Source organism: Haemaphysalis longicornis, unplaced genomic scaffold, assembly GCF_048455015.1.
Source record: "Haemaphysalis longicornis isolate Haplotype H1 unplaced genomic scaffold, Haemaphysalis longicornis Haplotype H1 scaffold_12, whole genome shotgun sequence".
NCBI classification, from domain to species: domain Eukaryota; kingdom Metazoa; phylum Arthropoda; class Arachnida; order Ixodida; family Ixodidae; genus Haemaphysalis; species Haemaphysalis longicornis.
This window is the reverse complement of record NW_027526225.1, coordinates 35,043,498-35,064,499: the sequence shown is the minus strand read 5'-3', so window position 1 is coordinate 35,064,499 and position 21,002 is coordinate 35,043,498. Positions and strand designations below refer to the sequence as shown.

At 44.3% G+C, this 21,002-nt stretch overlaps 1 protein-coding gene across 1 annotated transcript in view; it reads right to left on the bottom strand.

Moving 5' to 3' along the window:
• LOC144162560 (receptor-type tyrosine-protein phosphatase T-like) overlaps positions 1-21,002 on the bottom strand; it is a 73,713-nt gene that overhangs the window by 36,406 nt on the left and 16,305 nt on the right. Inside the window, exons 9-13 of the mRNA XM_077693150.1 lie at positions 19,662-19,759; positions 14,188-14,304; positions 11,032-11,180; positions 6,609-6,744; positions 5,789-5,938 (exon numbers count right to left, since the gene is read on the bottom strand). Coding sequence (XP_077549276.1) covers positions 5,789-5,938; positions 6,609-6,744; positions 11,032-11,180; positions 14,188-14,304; positions 19,662-19,759 — 650 coding nt within the window. The remainder of the gene's footprint in view (positions 1-5,788; positions 5,939-6,608; positions 6,745-11,031; positions 11,181-14,187; positions 14,305-19,661; positions 19,760-21,002) is intronic.

The following is a 21,002-nucleotide window of genomic DNA, read 5'->3' as shown; positions in this document are numbered from 1 at the left end:
AAACTGCAGGTGCATTTTAGGAAAAATATATTAATTAACCGGTAGTATCCGCGTTCATTTAGTAACAAATGCTAATGGGGCTGGTTTTTACGATAGTAGCAACATCTAGTGGCTGCAGAAGACAAAAAAAACGCGCTAGGAATGATGCAAATGGCTCAAGCACGTGCAACATGAAAGAATGCATCAAAAGAACACAATTCCCAATAGATCTGCTCAAGGAAGAAAAGATGACGCAAGCCGTCTAGGAGAAGGCCGCGAACAGAGAGAGGGCGAGGAAGATTATTTGCATTGAACAAACGTCTGTTCAATTCATCAAGGTAGGAGTGAGACAGAGACGGGGATAGCGTGAGGGGTGTCAGCAAAGTGTGGAGGATGGAGGTGCCATTCCTGTGGCGAATCATTGCTCTGCACTTCCGACAGCTTTTACGTTGACTGGAACTGCTTATTTTCTAGGATATTGAGAGCCTGTTTGGAGCGTTGCTTCTGTCAGAATACGTGAAACTAAAGAAATTTTAACACAGGCATCGTCTCCTAGGAGTAAACTGTGGTGGAAGTGGATGTGTTGATTTAAAGCTGGCTAAGATGTTTTAACAAGAACTGCGAGTTGGGCTTGTTAGTGGTCCTTTTTTGTCCGAGTTTTGTTTTTGTGCTGTTTCCCATCATAAAATAATTTAGCCCGCAAGCGCCCTGGCGGCCGCTACTAGGGTTTGGCAGCGGCCATTGCGACAGCCTCGGCATGGACCGTATAACCGAGCGAGCGAAGGCATGAAGAAAGCGGTGGAATAAAATGGGGCGAAAGTGTGCGGGGGACGGTGTATGTGGAGCCCGCTAGAGATGCTCATCAGATCATCTGGCAAAATTGTGAGGGGGAGGATGGCACGCACTGCTGTAGCGCCCTCTCTGTCAGTGTCCGTCTCCCACACTCGGCGTGGCTCATCCGAACCACGTGAGATTTGCGCCTGAGCTTCAAATACGATTAGTGACAACATGGTCACCGGCGATCCACTAAGAGATAACAGCCCATTATCGCGCGCCGACGTGCGTTACCACTGCGTCAGACTGCAGTTAGCGCTAATAACAAATTTCCCTTTAAGGACTACAGTAATTGTCAGGGAGTTTTTTTTCAGGACCGCAGATTTCACATATGAGAGTGTGGTGTTGTTTACGGTTAGCTCCTGGTCACTTTCATCACATCCCGATTTATCTGTAGCTTCAGGAGAAAGTGAAGTGTCAGGAGTGTATGTCCTCTGGTGAGGCTACACAGTATAACTTCTGTGAGGTGTTATTCATGTCTGCATGATTCCTATTCTGCTATGACGTATTTCGCCGTGTGAAGTTTGTTGTTAGTTTGGGTATCCCGTGAGGGCTGCCTTGTGGCTGAGAGTTTACTGCTTCGGGAATGTCCGAGAAGACATGAATTAGCGTTGCTAACAAATTTTGTACTCTGCAGCATAGTAATCGTCAGTGATGTTTTTTTATCAGGACCTCAGATGTCGCACATGACAGTAAGGTGTTGTTTAGGGTTAGCTCTGGGTCTAATTCTTAACGTCCCGTTTTATCTTGTTTCAGGAGGAGGAACTTATGTGTCAAATGTGAATGTCCTATAAAGAGACGGTATAGCATAATTTCTCTGACTCGTTATTCGTGTGCGCTTGATTCCCACTCTTCTTTGGTGAATTTAACCGCGTGAGGATTGTTGTTATGTTAGGTATCACATGAGGACTGCCATTTGGCTGCGAGTTTACTCCATAGAAATGTCATACCACCACTACATCGAATCCTTGTTTTATTGTTCCATTACTGGCTTATGCGGCACATGTATACCTTTTTCGTTTCCATAATTCGCCATGTGGCTTGAAACCCAGCAGAATGCAGGTATGTGTTCTTGATCTTCAGCAAATAATACATTGTGTATTATGCCTCCCACTATAGGCTGGCCTCCATTGTTGGAATGCAGTGCTGTGAAGGAAGGAAGGAAGGAAGGAAGAAAGAATGTAGAAGAAAGGAAGGAAAGGTAACCTGGCTAGAGCTTAGTTTGCTATCCTGCACGTGAGTGCTGTGATAGTACTGAGAGAGTCTGTGTAGATACCGCTGCTTGAAAGCAAAGTTTTCTACCTCTATCAGCCAACGGTTCTTTCGTGGCGTGTGGGACAATAGACTCCAAACGCGGCTACGGAGGCAAGGGCGGTTTTCACTCGCCGATAACGTTGTAGATGGCGCGGCGAATTTACCCAGCGTTCCCGGCGCGCCCAAGCCCTCGGGCGTATTGGCAAGACCCGGCTTTGTCGTCTGCTTTAGCGACGGTTTGTTTGGGCTGTTTAGGCCCAGCTTCACGTCCATTGCACGCTTCCTTCGCACGGCTTGGTTAAATTGTTCGAGAGCACCTCGTGGGTGACCCATTACACGACGGAATGAAGCGGTTGTACCATAAAGACACGTTAAAGAATGGTTTGCGGGGCACAAATACGGGATGCAGAGACCACATGCACGCACCTTTCCTTTAAACAAACACTACGTTCTCCGCACTGCTTGCTACGAATGGGACTCCGTTTGAATTGCTGAATACCAATTCAGTTCTGTTTTAACAGGGATCACAAAAGGTGAAAGGCGCCAGCTGGTTTAGATAAATAATGATCATAAAAGTTCCGCCAGCGTTTTCACAATTCTCAAACTTACTTACCTATAAATCGGTATAAATTGGAATCAACAAGCTCACATTCCTAATTGTTTCGGTGTCCGCGCTTTTGTCGCGCGGTGATATAGCGCCCAGCAAGCACATCGGGATGGCTATGTTCTGCTGTCTCACCCTTCGAATGAGGCTCCTCAATGTTTTCTTTCTGCTGACGCGCGTCCGGGCTACAGCGGCGGCATCCGTCGCTGTAGCCCGGAAGCACCCAAGTTTTTTGTTGAATACATACTGCCAGAGCGGTGTGTTGGGCGAGTGTGTCTTTGACATAATTTAAGCTCAGTAAAAGTCTCCGGCAGTTCCGTGGACTGTGAATGGTATCGCGTCTTTTTCGTTTTGTTCTTCCAGCATTAAAATGGATGGTCTCCCGTCTTTGAACGTTTGCGAAGCCGATGAGGCCGGCATCACCTCCATCTCTTCACTTTATGGCAAATGAGTAGCTGACAGATCAGGCTCCTTCGGTCGTGCACGCCTAAGAATGCCGGCTGCGCCTTGCAAAGGTGGCTGCAGCAGCGCAGTGGTGATGAGGGAGAACCGACGACTCCGACATCCCTACCCATCGTGCCTTCAGTAGTCATTGGAACAGGAGTGGGGAGTGCAGGCTGTCTCCCAACAGTGGTGCTAGATGCCAGTTTAACAGGTGTTTCTCCCGACAGCAGAGAAACATCCTGGGCTACTTTCGACAACCGAGAGGGGGGCGGGGGCAAGACCGCATCTGCACTGCACTACTGGGTCGCTGCTGAGACCAAACGCCACTCCGCCCCCGGGCGAGCTGGGTCGGCATATGCTCTGCAGGAAAACATAGCAAGCTTTTTGAATGCTTCGAGAAGAGTGATGTCTTCGGCGGCTTTCAAGTGTACGATTTTCTTTTCAGTTTTAAAAACGTCAGAAGACCTGAAATGGGCTGGGCGGGTGTTTACTCCTTTCGAGAATTTGAATGTGTTGCTTGTGCAGTTCGCAGTGGGGCGGTCATGCTGTACACATTTTTTACATGTAAGCCTCTTTCTGAATTTGCCTGTATCATTCCCATAACGCTGGCACTTGAAGCACTAATTCTAATATATGGCTGAAGCTAACAGCGAATGAAGGCAGATTTAATGGTACGAGGAACGGTGGTTCTGTCAACGTCCTTGACAATATGCCTGGTTTTGATCTTCTTGCCATCGCGTCTCGTGGTATTTCGCTTCATAGCGGTTACACCCTAGTCACGGAAGTCTTCAAAAGGTCTTGTTCCGTTTCGTTCAATATTTATATTTTAAGAATGACCCCCTCTGCTCAATGACCGTTTCTTAGACTTATAAATCCTACCATCAATAAATTCCAGGAATCATGCTACTTTGAACACGGTCATGGTTACGAGTGCAATTTCAGCTTCTAGGGAGTGAATCACAAGTTATCTGGAGAAAGTTTGTGCTGCACAAAATATTTGGTTCTTGAAAAGGGGCTTCGTTGCTTCGGTGCGGAACCTCTCCAGGGCTGAACGGTTTGAAAACTGGTTTTGAGAATACCATGTGCCATAGTATAAACCAGGCAAACGAGCTACTTTATTTATTTTTGCTACTCTGATTGGCAAAGAGGTCCTGCAGCTCCCTTTCTCGTAGACAGACATCGAGGCCATCAGGCGGAGTTTGGCTAATGATCCGACGGCCAACGTGGAGGCTTGTACCCTCACCCCTCAACACCTCGCCACGGTTGGCCACAGCTTATGCGTCGTAGCTTGGGGTCCGCGGTTTCGCCAGTCACCGCCATCATGAATACTCATGAATGACTACTCAACGTGCCCCGTGTAAGAAGAAACAAGAAAAAAATAAGATTACAAAGATAGATTTTTATAGGACTTAAGGCAGCCGCGGGCTGATTTTTCACAAAATGTGAAACAACCCGAATATGAATTTGACGCAATGGAGCAGGAATATCGTACAATGCGACTTGCTGTAGCGGAAACTTAAGAACATTTGACGCGCCCTTATAACAACCGGTGATAACCATTTCTAGTTATTATTACTTGAACCAAATACAGCAAAAATAAGCATTTCGCACAACCTTGCTTCATCCGCTCAACGCTCGTTAAATACTGAAAATGAATGATATAAAGTTTGTTTTGAAGGTTCTATGAATGACTCAAAATGGGAAACAAAGGTAGAAACAATCAAGTGCCAGGTGATCGTGAAACTATGTAAAAAAGCCCACCGGGGTTTCATTACGCGTTTCAACGTGACTACCGCTTCATTTTATTCAATAGGACTGGTTAAATTTTCAGTGTAACCCTATATTTATTAGGGTAGCTCTAACGAAGGCCCAATGAAAGCCTTCATGCGCGTTTAGCGAAAAACATTCTGAAAAACAATTTATGCAAGCGTCTCATAATATGTGCCATCTGCCGCTTCGGTGGCGCTAAGGATACGGTGGACAATGCCTACTACCTGCACGGGTATTCCGGAATTAAAATGCGGGAGCTCTTACTCTCTTTCTCTTTATGCCTCTTTGATGGCGGGTAATTACTAAAGCGGCAATGTGTACAACTGTACATTCAGACAAAAAGTATACCTCCTTTCAAATCGGGCAACTATCCCACTATGGCGCGCATTACAAAAATTGAATATTGTGGGGTGGGGAAATTACAGACTTAGAGGTTGTTCTGTTTTGCGCCACTTTTGCTTAGTTTGTAGAAATTTTATCTTTTATTAAATTTCCTGCTTCCTGTATCCAGTAAATTGTTAAATCCCCTGGTGAAAGCAATAAATCCTGACCCCCACCTACTCCCCTGGTTTTCCAAATTAAGGTGTCTCCCTCCACCTAATATTAAGCTCATTCCTTTATATATAATCCTGAGTATGCACAGAAGCCCTGCACAATGCATAAAGGCACTGTCAATAGCGTAAACTGTCAACAGACGGTCATCACCTAACCATAAAGACGCTTTAGTAAAGAAAAAAGGTTTTCATTCTTGCGTGATGGCTCAAAACATGTGAACGGTTTCATACCATTGTTCTGGGTACTGAAAAAAGAAAGGCCCACCTAGTCTCAGGCTGTTCCGGCGTACTACGCCAGCTAGGCACACACGAAAGAAAGTTTTGCAGAGGTTATACAGCAAAAGCTTACCTCGAACTCGAGGTCAATGGCACTCTTGCCAGTTGCAGGAAGCTTGGTTTTGAGCTTCGGGTAGAGCCTGACAAAATCTCCGATAGAGAGCTGGTGTTTTTTAGAGCAAAGCATCTCCACAAGTACCTTGTAGACAAAGATGTATTGTTCCTGCAAGGTCAGATAATGACAACAAAAGAATTACAATGAATTCAGTATCGACCGCGTAACTGGTACCGCTACAGTTATCACTACATTTACTGCTCTCGAGGTAGCTGAAATATAACAGCTGCTTCAAGGAGTTCCTGTAAATGGTGCGGCACTTTTATAATGCTGGTGAAGCCAAGCTTGCGGGGGTGGAATGGAGGGTTGCCTTTCCAGCAAACTTTGTGTGCTTTCTAAGGTGGTTTAAAAATGGTTGCAAGTGCAAGTGAACAATATTGCTAATATAAATCATTCATTGTCTAATTATTATCAATAGTTGTTCTTTAGGAAACCTTCCACCTTATGCACACATTCATAGATGGTTTTGTTTCCGGCATGTACCCTTGTAAAGTTCTATCATGGCTGCTTCGAAGGGACATTTGTCATTACAAACACTAGTTGTAGCGTGGATTCTTCGCGCCTTTCGGTCAACGGGTAAAACGTTTAGGGACAGCAGGACGGCACAACACAAGAGCGACGAACGACAGTTTCCTTATTCCTTTTTCTACGAGCGCGTGCATGTTCGTCGAAGGTGTCTCCATATTTCAGATCGATGTACACCAGCACTGTACGCTATTACACGGTACCATATTTATCTCATTGCCACTGATGTAGAAAGAAGTCCAAATGATCTTACCGGAGACTCAACAAGGTCCACCCTGTTCTGCCGCATGGCATGCAGATGAGCCACAAGGTTGACTTCGCCCTCAGCCTCGGCCTGGGAAAGCATGCTGTCCACGAGGATGAAGGTTCCTGTGCGGCCGATACCATCGCTGAAAAGAACGTTGAAAGCTCGGAGAGTCAGCGAAAACCCAAAGGCTTAAAAAAACTTCAAAAGGTGAGCTCGGGGGGACTCGTTGCTGAAACGTGCAATTTGGCCCTTCACGTATTCCAAATAATAAAAACTCCTTTAAAATATGCTATATTTTTAAAAGAAATACTAAACTGTGTGTTAGTGAATGTGGACCACATATAGATTAGTCGTTGGTTTACAAGTTCGAACTATAGTGTTTACTGGCAGGAACACGGGTATAAGTTTGATTGAAGATGAGGTTTAACCAGCCCACGCTAGAGAGGCGATGAGGCGCGCCACAGTGGAGGGCTCCAGCATACTTATGAGCACCTGGCAATCTTTAACATGTGCGAAATCTTTTATTTTTGAACTCTTGTTAGGACTTTAGGTTGTATTCGTGTTGCGCATGTTTTCAGTGTGATTGTAGTTTGTGTCCTTAGGTTCCGAGACAGTGTCGTCAGCATCAGAATGAATGCGTTGAGAATTGTTCCGAATCCAAGGCGTCACTTCTCGTTGATCATCTTCGCGCGGGTTACACGCCCGCCGCTTAACGCGCGGCCTCACAGCTGTGGAGAAATAAAAGTAAGCTGAAAAGGAAATTAGGCGTACAGTTTTGCCGCAGTGGAATAGAAATTGATTGAAGGAGCAGCGGAACAGAAATATTGAGATAATGAATAACAGAAATATGACAAAACAATACTAAGAAACAACAAAGAGGTGAGGGGGGTAAAAAAAGAGTCAATTTGAGGAACCTACAGATTGCAATAATGTCATTTTATCAACTCTTTGAATTCAGATTTTTACTCAATTTCAACTGGTAACTTGCGGTTTGCTCCTCAAAAAAGGCCGGAAAACGAAATTCACATACTCTGCGTCTTGACACCAATGTCCATTGCAAAAAATTCACCAGTGGCTTAGCTCGGATCTGCCAGGATATAGGTAGCGTGAGCTAAAGTTCACCTGGTTGTTCTTCGCTTTCCTGGTTGGCTAAGATAGATTGATTATGCTTAATGCTGCATCAATGACACACACATGGTATACGCATTATGTGACACATGTATATTTAACAGGTGGCTCTGCGCACCATCTCGAATCGCCCTAGAGCTAAGCTGGTTGCACAGGCACACGCCAGTGTTGCTGCTACGCACGAGCCATGGGTTCCCCACCTGGCCAACCCTAGCATGATCATCAAGTGGACCGAGCCGCCCCGTTCCAAGGGAGGTCGGCGAAGACGCTAGCCGCGTAGGGTGTGTGTGAGACGCCGGGCAACGAGCAACGTTCTGCGCAACGTGTGACGTAACTGCTCCTTGCGCATGCGCAGCACGGCTCTCCAGGAGCAACACGAAGCTGCTCAACCTCGGCCAGTGTACCTCACGCTACAAAAATGTTTTAAAAATCGCAAGGATAGCTTATGTGGTATATAACCGAAATGTTTTTCAAACTCTGCACTGGTGGCGTGGTTCGTAAATTTATCGGTTACTAGCGCCGAAAAAATGTGAGGCACTTCTCAGGCCATACATACCCGGGAATTGAGAAAACGTTTCAGTACAAATACGTGTACAATATTAAAAATATTGTTTAAAATTATCGCATTTTCCTCAAATTTTCTCCAGAATACGCGATATTTTCTGGAAATTGTGAGCCGCTGTGAGCATCAGTGCAAATATCGGCGTTTTTTTATTTTACCGTTTAAATCCGGTCAACGGTGGAGGCATATACAGATTCGCCCGACATTTACCGGATCACAATTAAATATCACATTAACTGCGTTCCTGACATAGCACAAACCAGTAAAACAGCCTTTCCTCTTTTTTGTTCAGATGAAAAGAATGATGTCTAATGCTCTGTCGAGGTCCTGTCGCGGAACGGGTATCTTGGTATTATGGGACCACCGCGCTGATAGGCGCTGAGGGCAGCACAAGCGGACACGTCGCCTGGTGTTAGTTCAACTGCACGTTGCGCAGAGCGCCCTGGTTAACTGGTGAATGCTGAGCCACTGGGTGAGTCCAGCGCCCGCCCGTGATCCCTACTCCCAAGCTCGCACAATTGGAATTCGGAGTTTCTCCTTGTAAGCGATGACGCCGCTTCTATGAAGCCACATTACGCATCACATTCTTTTGGGACGTTAGTTCGGAGCACGCACACGATTGAAACTGCAAAGAGAGTTGAAGCGAACGGATGCGTTGTTTTGGTGTATGCCAGCGTTGAGAGCCACTCAGAATGTTGGTGCCATTTTAATGCTACAGGCTACATGGCCGGGAAATTGTCATCGGATTTCCAGCTCGATCGACCAGTTATTGCGTTCGAATTAGGAAAGAGTAGTTTGTGCATTACGTACGCTATCAGCTCAGGTGGGACGCTTTTTAAATTGACTAAGCAACGTAAAGCGACCATTAGGCTCTAGTCACATTTTCGTGCGTTGTTTTCTTTTCTTGCCCATGCATCCTTTATCTTATTCCAAGGTTTTCTCCTTCTAACTTGGGGAAATTTAGAACAGTTTCGTAACTTCAAACCTCCTCCAAGATTAGCTAGGGCATAAACGTTTACCGCCCTCAGCCCACCTATGCTTCTCCTTTTGGGCAGGACTCTCGAACGTAATTCTCACAATTGTTTTTCCAATGCAGGGCTAACCTAATAATTGGAAATGATAGAAATAAAACATTACAATATAATAGCTTGGTGCGGAAGAATTTGTTTTCGCCCCTGTCGAAAAATGTAGCGATTTCTGTCCATTTTCTGAGAGCACTCCACGCTTCGTTCCTACCTCAAGGGCGATACTCAGTGTTAAAGATTTAGGTATTATTGGCAGAACCACACAAAACGTTTATTGAATACAGTTGTCTGCAATGTTATCTCAGGAGTTGAAGGGCTGGTGCACGAATGCACAACTCATATTGGTTTAAAGCCTTGACGCTCAGCTTCTAACACACCAGTTTTATAGTTTTAGAGCAAGGCTGTTTACGCCTATGTTCCGTACGTTTTTGGTCTGCCTGAACAGCCCTGGGTCAATAAAAACTTGCTTGCACAGTTTCCTCCAGCTCCACCAGGAAGGGGGGGAATAGCAGTCGTCGCGCTATCGCACTATCCCGACGCCCCAAGCTACTTGGAAGCCTCAGGCATTCCTCGGCGCGGTGGATTGGTGTGTGTGTTCGATTGCCTTCTCAGACGCGTCCGCCGTTGCCAGACATGGTGTCCGCACCGGCCGAAACTAACTGTTCCGGCTCTGCAGGCGTCAGTAGCACCGCCACACTGGTGTTGCAGCACCGCTAAATTTTCGCAGCTGTACAGCCGCAGACCCGCCAATGTGACTCATAGGCCAAGGCGCTGTGCTGGTGAGCACGAAGTCGCGGGTTCGATTCCCGGCCGCGGCGGCGGCTCTTCTGATGGAGGCGAAAAGCAAAAACGCGCCTGTGTACGAGATTTCGGCGCACTGCCTGCGTTACTTCGGCGCGTTAAATCAATCAATCAATCAATCAATCAATCAATCAATCAATCAATCAATCAATCAATCAATCAATCAATCAATCAATCAATCAAGCAATCAACCAATCGATCGATAAATCAATCAATCAATATTTCATTCAATCAACCAATTAATAAATAAATATTTATTTAAGTATTCATTCAATCAATCAATGAAATCACCAGTAACTGTACTTTCAATAATAATTAAATAGTTATTCAATCAATCGATAAATCAATCAATGTACGGAAGTGGGCTGGGGTGAAAGCAGGCATTGCTCCAGGGTGGCCACTTATGTAGCAGAAAAAAAAACCTATCGTCACCTCGGGTTCCTACGTTTGTATAAAATTTGTTTTCCGTCTTACTCGCTGGCCGTCAACTTCAAGGAGTTAGTGGGCTTATGTTTTTTGTAAAGGAGTCGCCGCTGTACCATAGTTTTAAAAGATTGCTGCTATTTTCACTTTAAATATTGCTTAAAAATTATGGCAAATGACTGTGCAGAATGGTACTTGTAATTCGGCACTCCATGTGTATATCATGCGGTTTCATTTGTTGAGACGTAGCTGATGTATTGGACCAAACATAGCGCAGGTATAACAAGGGTTATTAAAATTAGCGTCATCGCTTATCTTGAAGAATACATACAAGAAGCAAATACTATTTTTTCACTTTTCTCTTATAATCGGGATTTAAGCGCTGCTAACTATTGTTCGGGTAAATAAAATTGTGACATACGGACGAATATGCAATATTATCTTGCTTTATACAAATGATGGAGTGTTGTTTTAAATGGCGCTTTGGTACCTGCAATGGACGATTACAGGATGGTAGTCCTCAGGTAGGGGATCCCGTATTCTTTTCAGAAAAAGGCGCAAAGCATCTGGGTACCGGGGAACTCCATGGTCCGGCCACGTGGTAAAATGAAACTGAAGCACTCTTCGAGTCTCGCCGCCCTGGTGGGAAAGAATCGAAAGTTAATACCAAAAATCTGCTGTTGCTTGTTGTGTCAGTAAACAAATCGTCATGACCTTGTGAATAAAGGATATACAGCTCCCCACAGCTACGTTAATAATAATTCTTTAATGTTCCAACCTTCGGGATGACGGAGCATTAGGGAGAAAAAGCTGTACGGGCAGCGTTACTAGCTGCCCTACCCCCCTCCAATGTTAAGTACAATACGACAAGTTCAAGATTTGGGCAGCGTACAGGAAAAACATAAAGCAACACAAGCAAGAGAATCATTACAAATAAGAGGCAAACTAACAACGCGCACTAAGGAACCCTACGTGCTTCCATATGTTTGACATTTGTTATTGAGAAATGGGGTAATGATGCAGTGAAGGATATCCTGAAGGACGTGCATCTGGCAGACGCGACAAAAGTCCGACTAAGACTAAACCACTATATGGATATTAGTGTTTTTAAGCGCGTATAGACTTTAATGCCACTAATATTTAGACTTTGAGATGTGATACTGTCAAAGCCCGTTCCATCATAGAGCTCCATCAGAATGCTCTGCATGGACCGATCCATGCATTCAAATACGAAACTTTCTTGAAGTACAATGTGTTAAAAACGTTTTAAGGTCTGCTTGTAGAATCAAGCAACCTAACAATGGCTTACTGCACTGCCGAGTGCCACAGCGCAGATCCAACTTTAAAGCGAAAACTTTCTTAATGGCACCGAAGGTATCATGTCAACAAACTAGTATTCCTTTTACAATACACCGATTGGTCGACGAAAAGGCTCCGATAAGATCTGCGGTCACACGGCACGTACCTACAACCGGGCTGACATTGTGTTTAAACGGTTACATGAAAATCGCGATGAAGAAATGGTTCTAGATAGGGCAATACACGCATCGGTGATGAAGAATGAGTGCAATAGTTTCCTTTTATATTATCAACGCCGCCTGCATATACCTTGCCTAACGCGTGTGCGAAAAATGGCCAAACAGCCACTCTCCTGCTGCTCTATGCTACCCTTTCCCTCGCCGTAGCCTTCGTACGTACTTTCATGTCCGCAAGCCAGCGCCGCTTCTCGGAAACTATGCAAAATAGTTGACAGCTTCAATAGCGTTCCGCAGGCGGCGCTCCGACGCTTTAGAGGCAAGCTGACAGACACACGCTGTAGAAGTGGGTGCAGTGTTCGCGATTCGCGAGCAGTGACGTAAGGCGGGACGTCCGCCGGCGCGTGCCACATACCGGATGAGTACCTGAACAAGCGTCCCTACCGCTCTAATTGGGAAGCGAGCGACGCGTTAGGCAATCTTTACACAGGCGGTGTTCATCGTATAAACCACGTATGGGTACACATGCAGATCGTTCATAGATGCGTTTTCGTGATGCGTGAAAAGTCGTCACTTGGGTTCGGTCTCCCTTATCGATTTCAGATATGAAGGTTTATCGATTGATTGGACGCACGTCCCGGGAAGTTTGGACGCACTCTTACCTTTCGCGCTTGTCTCAACTTTTTTTTAAAAAATGGATGGCAATCTTTTTGTGTCGTATAGTATGTCTAGTGCAGGAATGTCCCAAGTTTGCGTTGTTGGCTGCACTTACGTGTGTAGTAGCGAAGTTAAACCACTTAATTCTTGTAGTGGGTGTACATATGCCTCGCTAACTCGTTTCAAATAACACGCCTATTATGGCTGCATTTTTGTTATCCAAGGTACGGTTTAATTAATTACAGCAGGGAAAAAATCTGCATAAATTGAGATAATTATCCGCTAATGCGTAGCACTTTTATGCCGCTTGTCTAGAGAGTGAGTTCTCTACAGGCTAAAATGGGTATGGGCAGGGAAAGACGTTGGATTGTTTTGTTCTTATGTGATGTTTTGTTTCGCTCACCGACGCTTTAAATATGTACCATTATAGCGATGAAGTGCCCTTACTGTTCTAATTATGCAATTTTTGCGAAGAAGCAAGGCGCACTGGAGAGTGTTGTGTTATTTTTATAGGTATTTTCAGCGTTCTTTTGCGTACCTTTCTTTCGTTTATTCTTCTGTTTTTGGGGAGATGTATAAGTTGCACATTTTTTATTTTGTCAGTTATATTTTGAGTGAATTGGTCTTTTTATCTTTTTTCTATTTTTGAGTTTTTCAATATTCTGTTTGACCAACCATCTCCATTTCGGCTATTATAACGGTTACAGGTGGTACTCTCACCCAATATGCATTTTCTGAAAGTGAACGGAGTTACACGTTTTGTCATTTTCGCATTTGTTTTGGTATTTTGAGTAGTTCTGCAGACTTTGTTGTTATTCTTGTATTTTGGGGGCAGATGTCTAATATGCATAATTTGAATTTTATCAGAATATTTTTGTGAAATTTTTTTTTAATTTTGTTTTTGGCTCTTCAAACCTAATTCGACGAATTATTTATATTTACACCATTTTAACGATTGAAGATGTCACTAACGCCAAATGTGCACTTTTTTGTGAAAATGCAGCGCGTTACACGGTCCTGGCTCTGGGAGCAGTTGGTAAAGAACGCTATGCAGCAAAGAAGTTACAAATGACCATAACGTTCTGAACCTGGATATATATGGTAGTGAACACAATGTCTTGGATGAGGTATGCGGAAAATTATGGAGAAATAAATTAACATTGCTTTTTATCACAGCGCCGCCAGTTGATAGGTGTCACGCATAGATCAACGTATTGAATTAGGACAATGCCCCTGGCAATTTAATATTTTTGTTGTGTTGAATACTGGTTCTCAGAATATTTGTTTGGTACTTTGCATGTGAAAACACTTCCCTGTCCTCTGCGTAAATCCTATCTTCTTTGATTGAATTGCACTTGCCTATGTGCACCAACTATTGTCGCACTAGTAACTGAAGCTTCATTGCATTTTTTTCTGCTTTAGTACAATAGGTGGAGGCTGCAGGTAAATAGGTTGCATGCCCTCCATTAAAATGTATCGTTAACGCACTCGCGAGTACTACAGGGTGTAATTACCAAGGCGAGCTCGAAATCTCGTACGACAAAGTCCACTCGCGTTTCCGTCTTCATCAAGGTGACAGTAAAATTGCCGTACTTCTGCGAAGTCTCTGGCCAGTACTGCGCACACATTGTCTGCAAATAAACAAAAAATCACAACAAATTCCACATTGGGCAAAGTAAGGCGAAGCAATCTGCAATCTTTTTCATTGTTTAAGCTGCACCATAAATAGAGCTAAAATGCCGGAAATAACCAACATATCCAATGAAAGCGGTGCACAGTGATTGACGGTATTGGTGTTTCCTTACATTTTTCGGGAATAATAACTGTTCAAGACAATAGTCTTAAGCAACTAGCTACAGGATATTATGGTTTATCTTTGTTTTTCGGTCCCTCGATTCAGCCGCCCGGCGAAAGTTAACGCAGATGCTGAAAAAGACATTTATATACGAAAGCCATTTCTAAACATTTAAATCTGGTTGCAATGTCCAAACTTGCTAACATTGTTGAGCAACAAACAAAACATGATGCATATCTGCTGCAAACATCAAGAACTGGGTGATATTTGCAGTTTCTTTATTAAAAAAACGCAAGAATGCTTGATGTTTGTCAAGAAACTGTGGTTGATTTCTTTGTCACAGGAATCGGTAAAACACGAAAGTGAAATTTCCAGTGAAACATGCAGTGAAAGGAGCATCATTTGCGGGTAGGCGGCTGTGTTGTGGCTACACCTGGCGAGCGACGTCCTGCTAGCGGGTCAGTTCGGGAAACGTGCGACCACTTCGCTCCTGTTCCATGGCGTGTACACTAGACAACTTCGTTGCGACGAGTTCAGCTTGTGGAACGCGAGTAGTAGAGTTCGTAGCTTGAACGGTGAACGCCCGAAAGTGTTCTGTTTCTGTTCGCACCAAATCAGTAACGTTCGCGCCATTCGCTCATCGGCGTCGCTACGACACAGCTTACGCCAACTGTTGGCGCTCGTTAAAGCAATGATGCACTAGTTCGCATCACCTCTCCTAGACGGCAGCATCATTCTACTCAATGAAATGTTTTTTTCTGGCGTTTCGCCTGTGTTCGTTGTCCTGGCATCATTTCCGTGACGATATAACGTCAGTGAAACCTTGGTATGTCTCGTCATGAAACAATGCCGTGTTAAAATACTACAGCCCCGAAACACACCTACGTGGCGTCACCTGGCGGTAGCCCTGGATGCGGACCTTCGTTTTTCATAGACTTACTGCCAGCTGCCGCCAGCTGTGACGCTAGAATTCTGGAAGTATGTTCGAGCTGAGGAGGACATTGCAGCAGAAAAGTGCCGTCGTGTCGACTCCCGTCATCTCACTCATGCCCATGCGCTTCCGAGCAACGTGCCTCGCGTCTACCGAAAAGCCGCGAAGCGAGGAGCAACCGAAGGCCACACGATGAGCACCAGGCAGGTGACGTGAAAAGTGTCCGTTTGACACACTTCAGCCACCATGACACTAGTCATGAAGTGCCACGTCGAGACGCGAACACATGTCCAGAAAACGCGAGGTCATTTTGGTCTGTCTGTACCGGAGGCTATCCTCTTTCGAAGACATTTGCAGCAAAGTAAGCAGATACACGGATAATATTTTAGCATTACTTTTTTAACGGACAAAAGAATAATATCCAATTACTATTTCGCCTGGAAAACTGTCCTGAGGATAACGCATATACTGTAATTTGCTCCATGATTTTCTCCCGGCTAACATAGTGTGAGAAAAAGACAATCATCGCTGCTATTTGAAAATCGCCATAAATACTGACAAGCCTTATGAAGCCGCGCAAAATTTGGACAGCGCCAAATTAGGTGCTTAAGACCGGGGTGTGCAGGGGATACCCAGTAGGGTATCTTAAGCTTGAGTTTGAGTTCTGCTCAAGCATTTAAAGGTCTCCCTCGCTCTCGTCCTCTTAAGGCAAGTCATTGCGTATCCTGTAAAGCTACGCCTTCTCAGGCGATTGTAAGGAGGGAGATGTTAGAATATTAAAACTTTCCCCAGCTAATATTTTGCGTTTGACTTTCTTTTCCAACAACCAAGCGTTCTACTTTTTTGTTTTTTTTTCTAGCGGGCCTATGCTTTCGCACACGCCTAAAACTTGCGTTTATGCTGCAAAATACAGAAATTTTCGAAAAAATTGGGCCGATGCCTTCTTCAGTACGGGCGTCGGGAATTAGGGCATATAAAATACCCCGCTCTAATTACACCTGTTGAGGCTAGTCGACAGGCGGATGACCTTCTTTACCCAGTGTGAAGGTTTTGCCACTGCATGTAATTGCAGGAAGAGCAGAATAACAAAGACGCAACCAAATTTTCTCGTGGTTCTACTATTGTGAACTGCGAATAGAGCTTGTATATATTGCGCGTTTTGTTTCTATGCCCGGAGGAAACTTAGCGAATGCGGACTTAACTGTCAGTAACATTTGACCACCCGCGAAACTAAACAAATAACAAAAACAGTCCTGTATTAATTAGTGTCGAATCACGGGCTCACTACTTTTATTTGACGAGGTGCCGCAACAAAATATATGACGAGGCCTCCGCTTCCCGTCACCGCCAAACTTGGAACGTTATGATAATGCCACAGGTATAAGTGAGCCTGACGAGTCAGCCGCCTTCCAATTGTAGCAAAAGGGACGCCAGAGGCGTGTCCGCAGGAGAGCTCCAAATCTAGGATCTGCGGAGAAACTGCGAGTCCTGGGGCCCTAAGACAACGGTGAGGACCACCATTTTTCGAAGGCTGCACAAACCCTGTAAGTAGTTTTGTACAGTTTCCGCAAAATCGCGCTGGGCAACGTTCCCAACAAGGGGAAGTAGCGTACGGAAAGGCTAGCGAATGGAAGAGGGAAGGAAAGAGCAACAAAAAATCCTGTTTCGCCATTTTCTGCTCAGGCTACAGGAAATGTTATACATGCGGCGTTATTTTTTGATATCTTCTGCAACCGTTCAGTGTAGCACAGTACTTAAATGCTTCAAAGCATTCAGTGACTCTTACTGCACAAAAAGGTGGGAAGGTACTAAAAAGTGCAAAGCAGGAAGACACACAGTCAAACAGCTACGAAGATTACGTGCGCAGAAGAGAACAAACGCAAGAACGACAGGACAAAGTGCTTTGTCCTGCTGTTTTTTTTTGGTCCTCGTCTGCGTGCGCTGGCAAACCTTTTAACATGCATCACCAACAATCCCGCCATGCCGTCCTCGTGACGTACGAACACTTCATTTGGTAGTGGCATTTGTACTGTAAACTCATCTACAAATACTCGCGTTTAGTCGAGACAACCAGTCTTTTTGAAATGTCGTATTTCGAAGGAAGATTTTGTCATACGTCATCCTGCATCGACATTACCCAAGAGCGTTGGAAATGACAAAATTTTGCTCCTGCGTTCCGGCTTTGGAAATGGCTAATTTGTGCTCACGGGTTCCTGAATTGGCGTGCTGTTAACCGAGGGCAAGTGGCTGCAGAAGCATTCCTTGAAGCTGATACGCTCACGCCTTGACACCGGTGCATCCCAGCACGGCCGACGAATAATGAAAAAATTTAGTGCCGTGCATAACCATCAATTTCTATATCTTTTTGCTAACTTCTATAGATTGTAGAATTGATTTGTTAAATCTCCTAGATCGTACTTTTTAACCCGACGCTTGTGTCTGTATTATTTAGAATTGCCTCTCGCATATCTCTGTATTTGTGCATGCACTAAGCCTCGTTTCGAACTACCAAAAACACTCTCTTCGTTGTATTTTTGGATATAAGGCTCTGTCTTGCTCTGTAGGCTGCGTCCGGCAAAACCCCCGCACCAGGCGGCCACGCCCTACTCACTAGTGAGTTATGAAGCTTAATAATACGAAATCTCGCAGCAACCCTTCAATTTAACACACCCTGTTGGCGGAGATGAATCCTTATTCTTTCCAACGGGCACCCTCGAAGCGGTGGTAACCGGAAATACGAAATACCGATTTTGGTTTTTCGGCAGCCTATGTGCCCCTCTGCAATAACGGGTGGGATCCCGATCACATTGATTATGAAAACCCACTTTCCAATGCAAAACAGGCTGCTATTCTCGCTGAGAAAAAGACGAATTCGAGGTAGAGACACACAGAAATAGTGAAATCTTTATAATACCCCCAGAAGTGGCGTGCCCATGTGCCACAAAGTTTTGTCTTCTCGAAAGCTACATGGTAAATTTCATCATCTATTATCCCCTGGAAACGTGGCATGCAAGGTGAATAGAAGAATACGTGCGCCATACATAGCGCACCTCCATTTGGAGACAGACACGATATATTTGAAATATAAGGCATGCCAGTATACCTTCTCATGCTGTAGAAAAGAACGATGTACCAACTGAAGCTCAAATAAGCAAAAAAATAAAAAAATCAAGTATTCAAAATAATTTCATTCTGGGTGAAGCACTCTATACAGCTTGTGCAGCCAGATGTCAATATTATACAATGTTGGAGGCAAATATTGAACGATATGGGCCTGTCAAGACAACCCATGTATAGGAAATATCCAAGCTCCGACGCCCGAGAAGTGGGAATATGCGTTATCCAGCTCCATGCTACAACACAAACGATACGGTTTATGGCGATAGCATATGTGACAGCGGTGTCCAATACCATCCCTTCCTGGAGAGCCCACATATGAACTCGTTTTCTAAGGCAGTTTTCAAAGCTTATAAAAACGTCTCTCAAGCAAACATATAAGAACTGTGGGTGAACAGGAATCAGTGGGGGAACAGAGCGAGCGGGAAACTTGGTTTTGCTAGTGAAGCCTGCGTACTCTTATGGCGACAGTCAATAGTATAGATGTCAAACTTTAAAAGTACATCCGAACCGTAATGGACAGCCACTGTTTCTGTTGGACTCCCTCCTGAAACTTTTCAAAGTAGTGCTAAAGGTATCAAAATATCGGTAGAAAACAGTACCCCAATATAGCCGCTTTTGATTTGTTTATTTCTAAAAAACTAAAGTAATGTTTAATGTTGAACCAAACACCGACAGAGAGATGACACATCAGTGCTACCTGTTTAACGGTATCCTCTCTGCTGAGACCATACTTTGTTTTTGCGCAAACTCTGGTTTATGCGTATAGCCAACAGGGTCCCTTTTGTTTCGATGAGTCTTACAAATTTATACTGTCATATCGCCAATAGAAGTGAAAGCCAAGCAAAACATAAGCCACTGACTGCACCCTGCCATTGGAGCGTTGTAGAAATAATGAGTGAGTAGCTGCGAAAAGATTTCACTCGCCATTTTCGCGAAAAACCTGGCGCAACAGATAAGAGAAATAGTGTACTTCTGAGGAGGAACGAACGATGTTTTTTTCCATACACCTTATTTATGTTACCGAACTTGACATTGTTCTACACTGCATTTAGTTATGGCTGTAAGAAGTTTCGGCAAATACTACAAATTTCCAATGGCAGATTAGTTTCAGTTAGTAAAGGAGATAAAAGTCATAAACCCACCACTTCTTGTTCAGTCAGGTTGGTAAGCATTACCACCTTCCAGGAACCTTCCTGCCAAACCATGTGCCAAAAGTCTGCAATTGTGGACTCCTTCGGACCTGGAAGCAGAAAATATAATGCAGCATTGTTGAAATACTTGCGAAAAAAGTAATAATTTTAATGTAAAACAAACATTTATTCGCATTTATTTATGCCATGTCAATTTCTTTATCAGTTTACGCTGCTTGTATGAGGTAACGTCTCTGTCGGTATGCAGCAATCACTCACTCCTCTGACATTTCTTACGCAGTGCCTCGCTTCTGCTTGCCGAATAAGCCCGACTGACACATCAAGATGACTCCTGTATCGACCACTTAGAAGTGCTTTTTTAAAATTGTAGAGGCCCACTATGATATAAATCACTCGCTCGGCTGAGTGTTAACACAGAGCCCTTTGCTCCATGTGCTACTCCATGGGTTAGGCGGATATGCCAGTATGCTAGATTTCCTCGTGTCCTTTGCATTTATCGCTCAAGTACGTTCACTCGACTTTTTTAAAGCAACAAAAACTAGAAACGTTTGCTGCATCAGTGGTATACCAAAATTACCCTGATGTTTGGCTCTGGCCTTCGGCTGGTATTTTTGAAATATCGCATTTATCAAGAGATAGAGAAGAGAATGTCGGTCGTAGCTCGCGTATCACAAGCTGCCTAACGAACCCTACACTTATGTACTACTAACAAATGTCAAGGCAAGTCTGGCGCAAATACTTTTTTAAGCAAAAGCAATGCCTATGTTATTACCGAACACTAAAATGACCAACAATCGTGTTGCTCACACCCCAAACACACAGAACTTCTGCTTGCTTATGTAGACTTGGAATCCGTTCTATCATGGACTCGAGAAATAGCCCACTTTCAGAATAAAGCAGCTCTCCCGCATGTGAAGCGGGCTATGTGAATCAGAAGTTGGACCTCGTCGCTGTAACCTTCTCCTTAATAGTATTGCTAAAAAGCAATGCGAGGTGTTATAACTAAGCCAAAAAAACAATAAACGAGATTCCTAAGAATAAAATTAAAAATTACGAGACCACGTACGCGCACTGTTATAATATATTGAATGCGATGGCATTATTGCGAAATTGTCGGAAATATGTGTCCGCATTTCAGGCATAACCATAGTTCCCTGCTTTTCAGTATTAGCATTATCGCTGAATATTACGGTGGAGTGAGCGGGAAGCTCGGTAGGACGATTGATAAAATTAGACGTAGAGATTGATCAACCTCACTGCTATTTTCCCTTCGCGTCTTTTTATCTCTGCAAGTATGCCCTTCGCAATATACTACCATCTGGAAAAATCTAG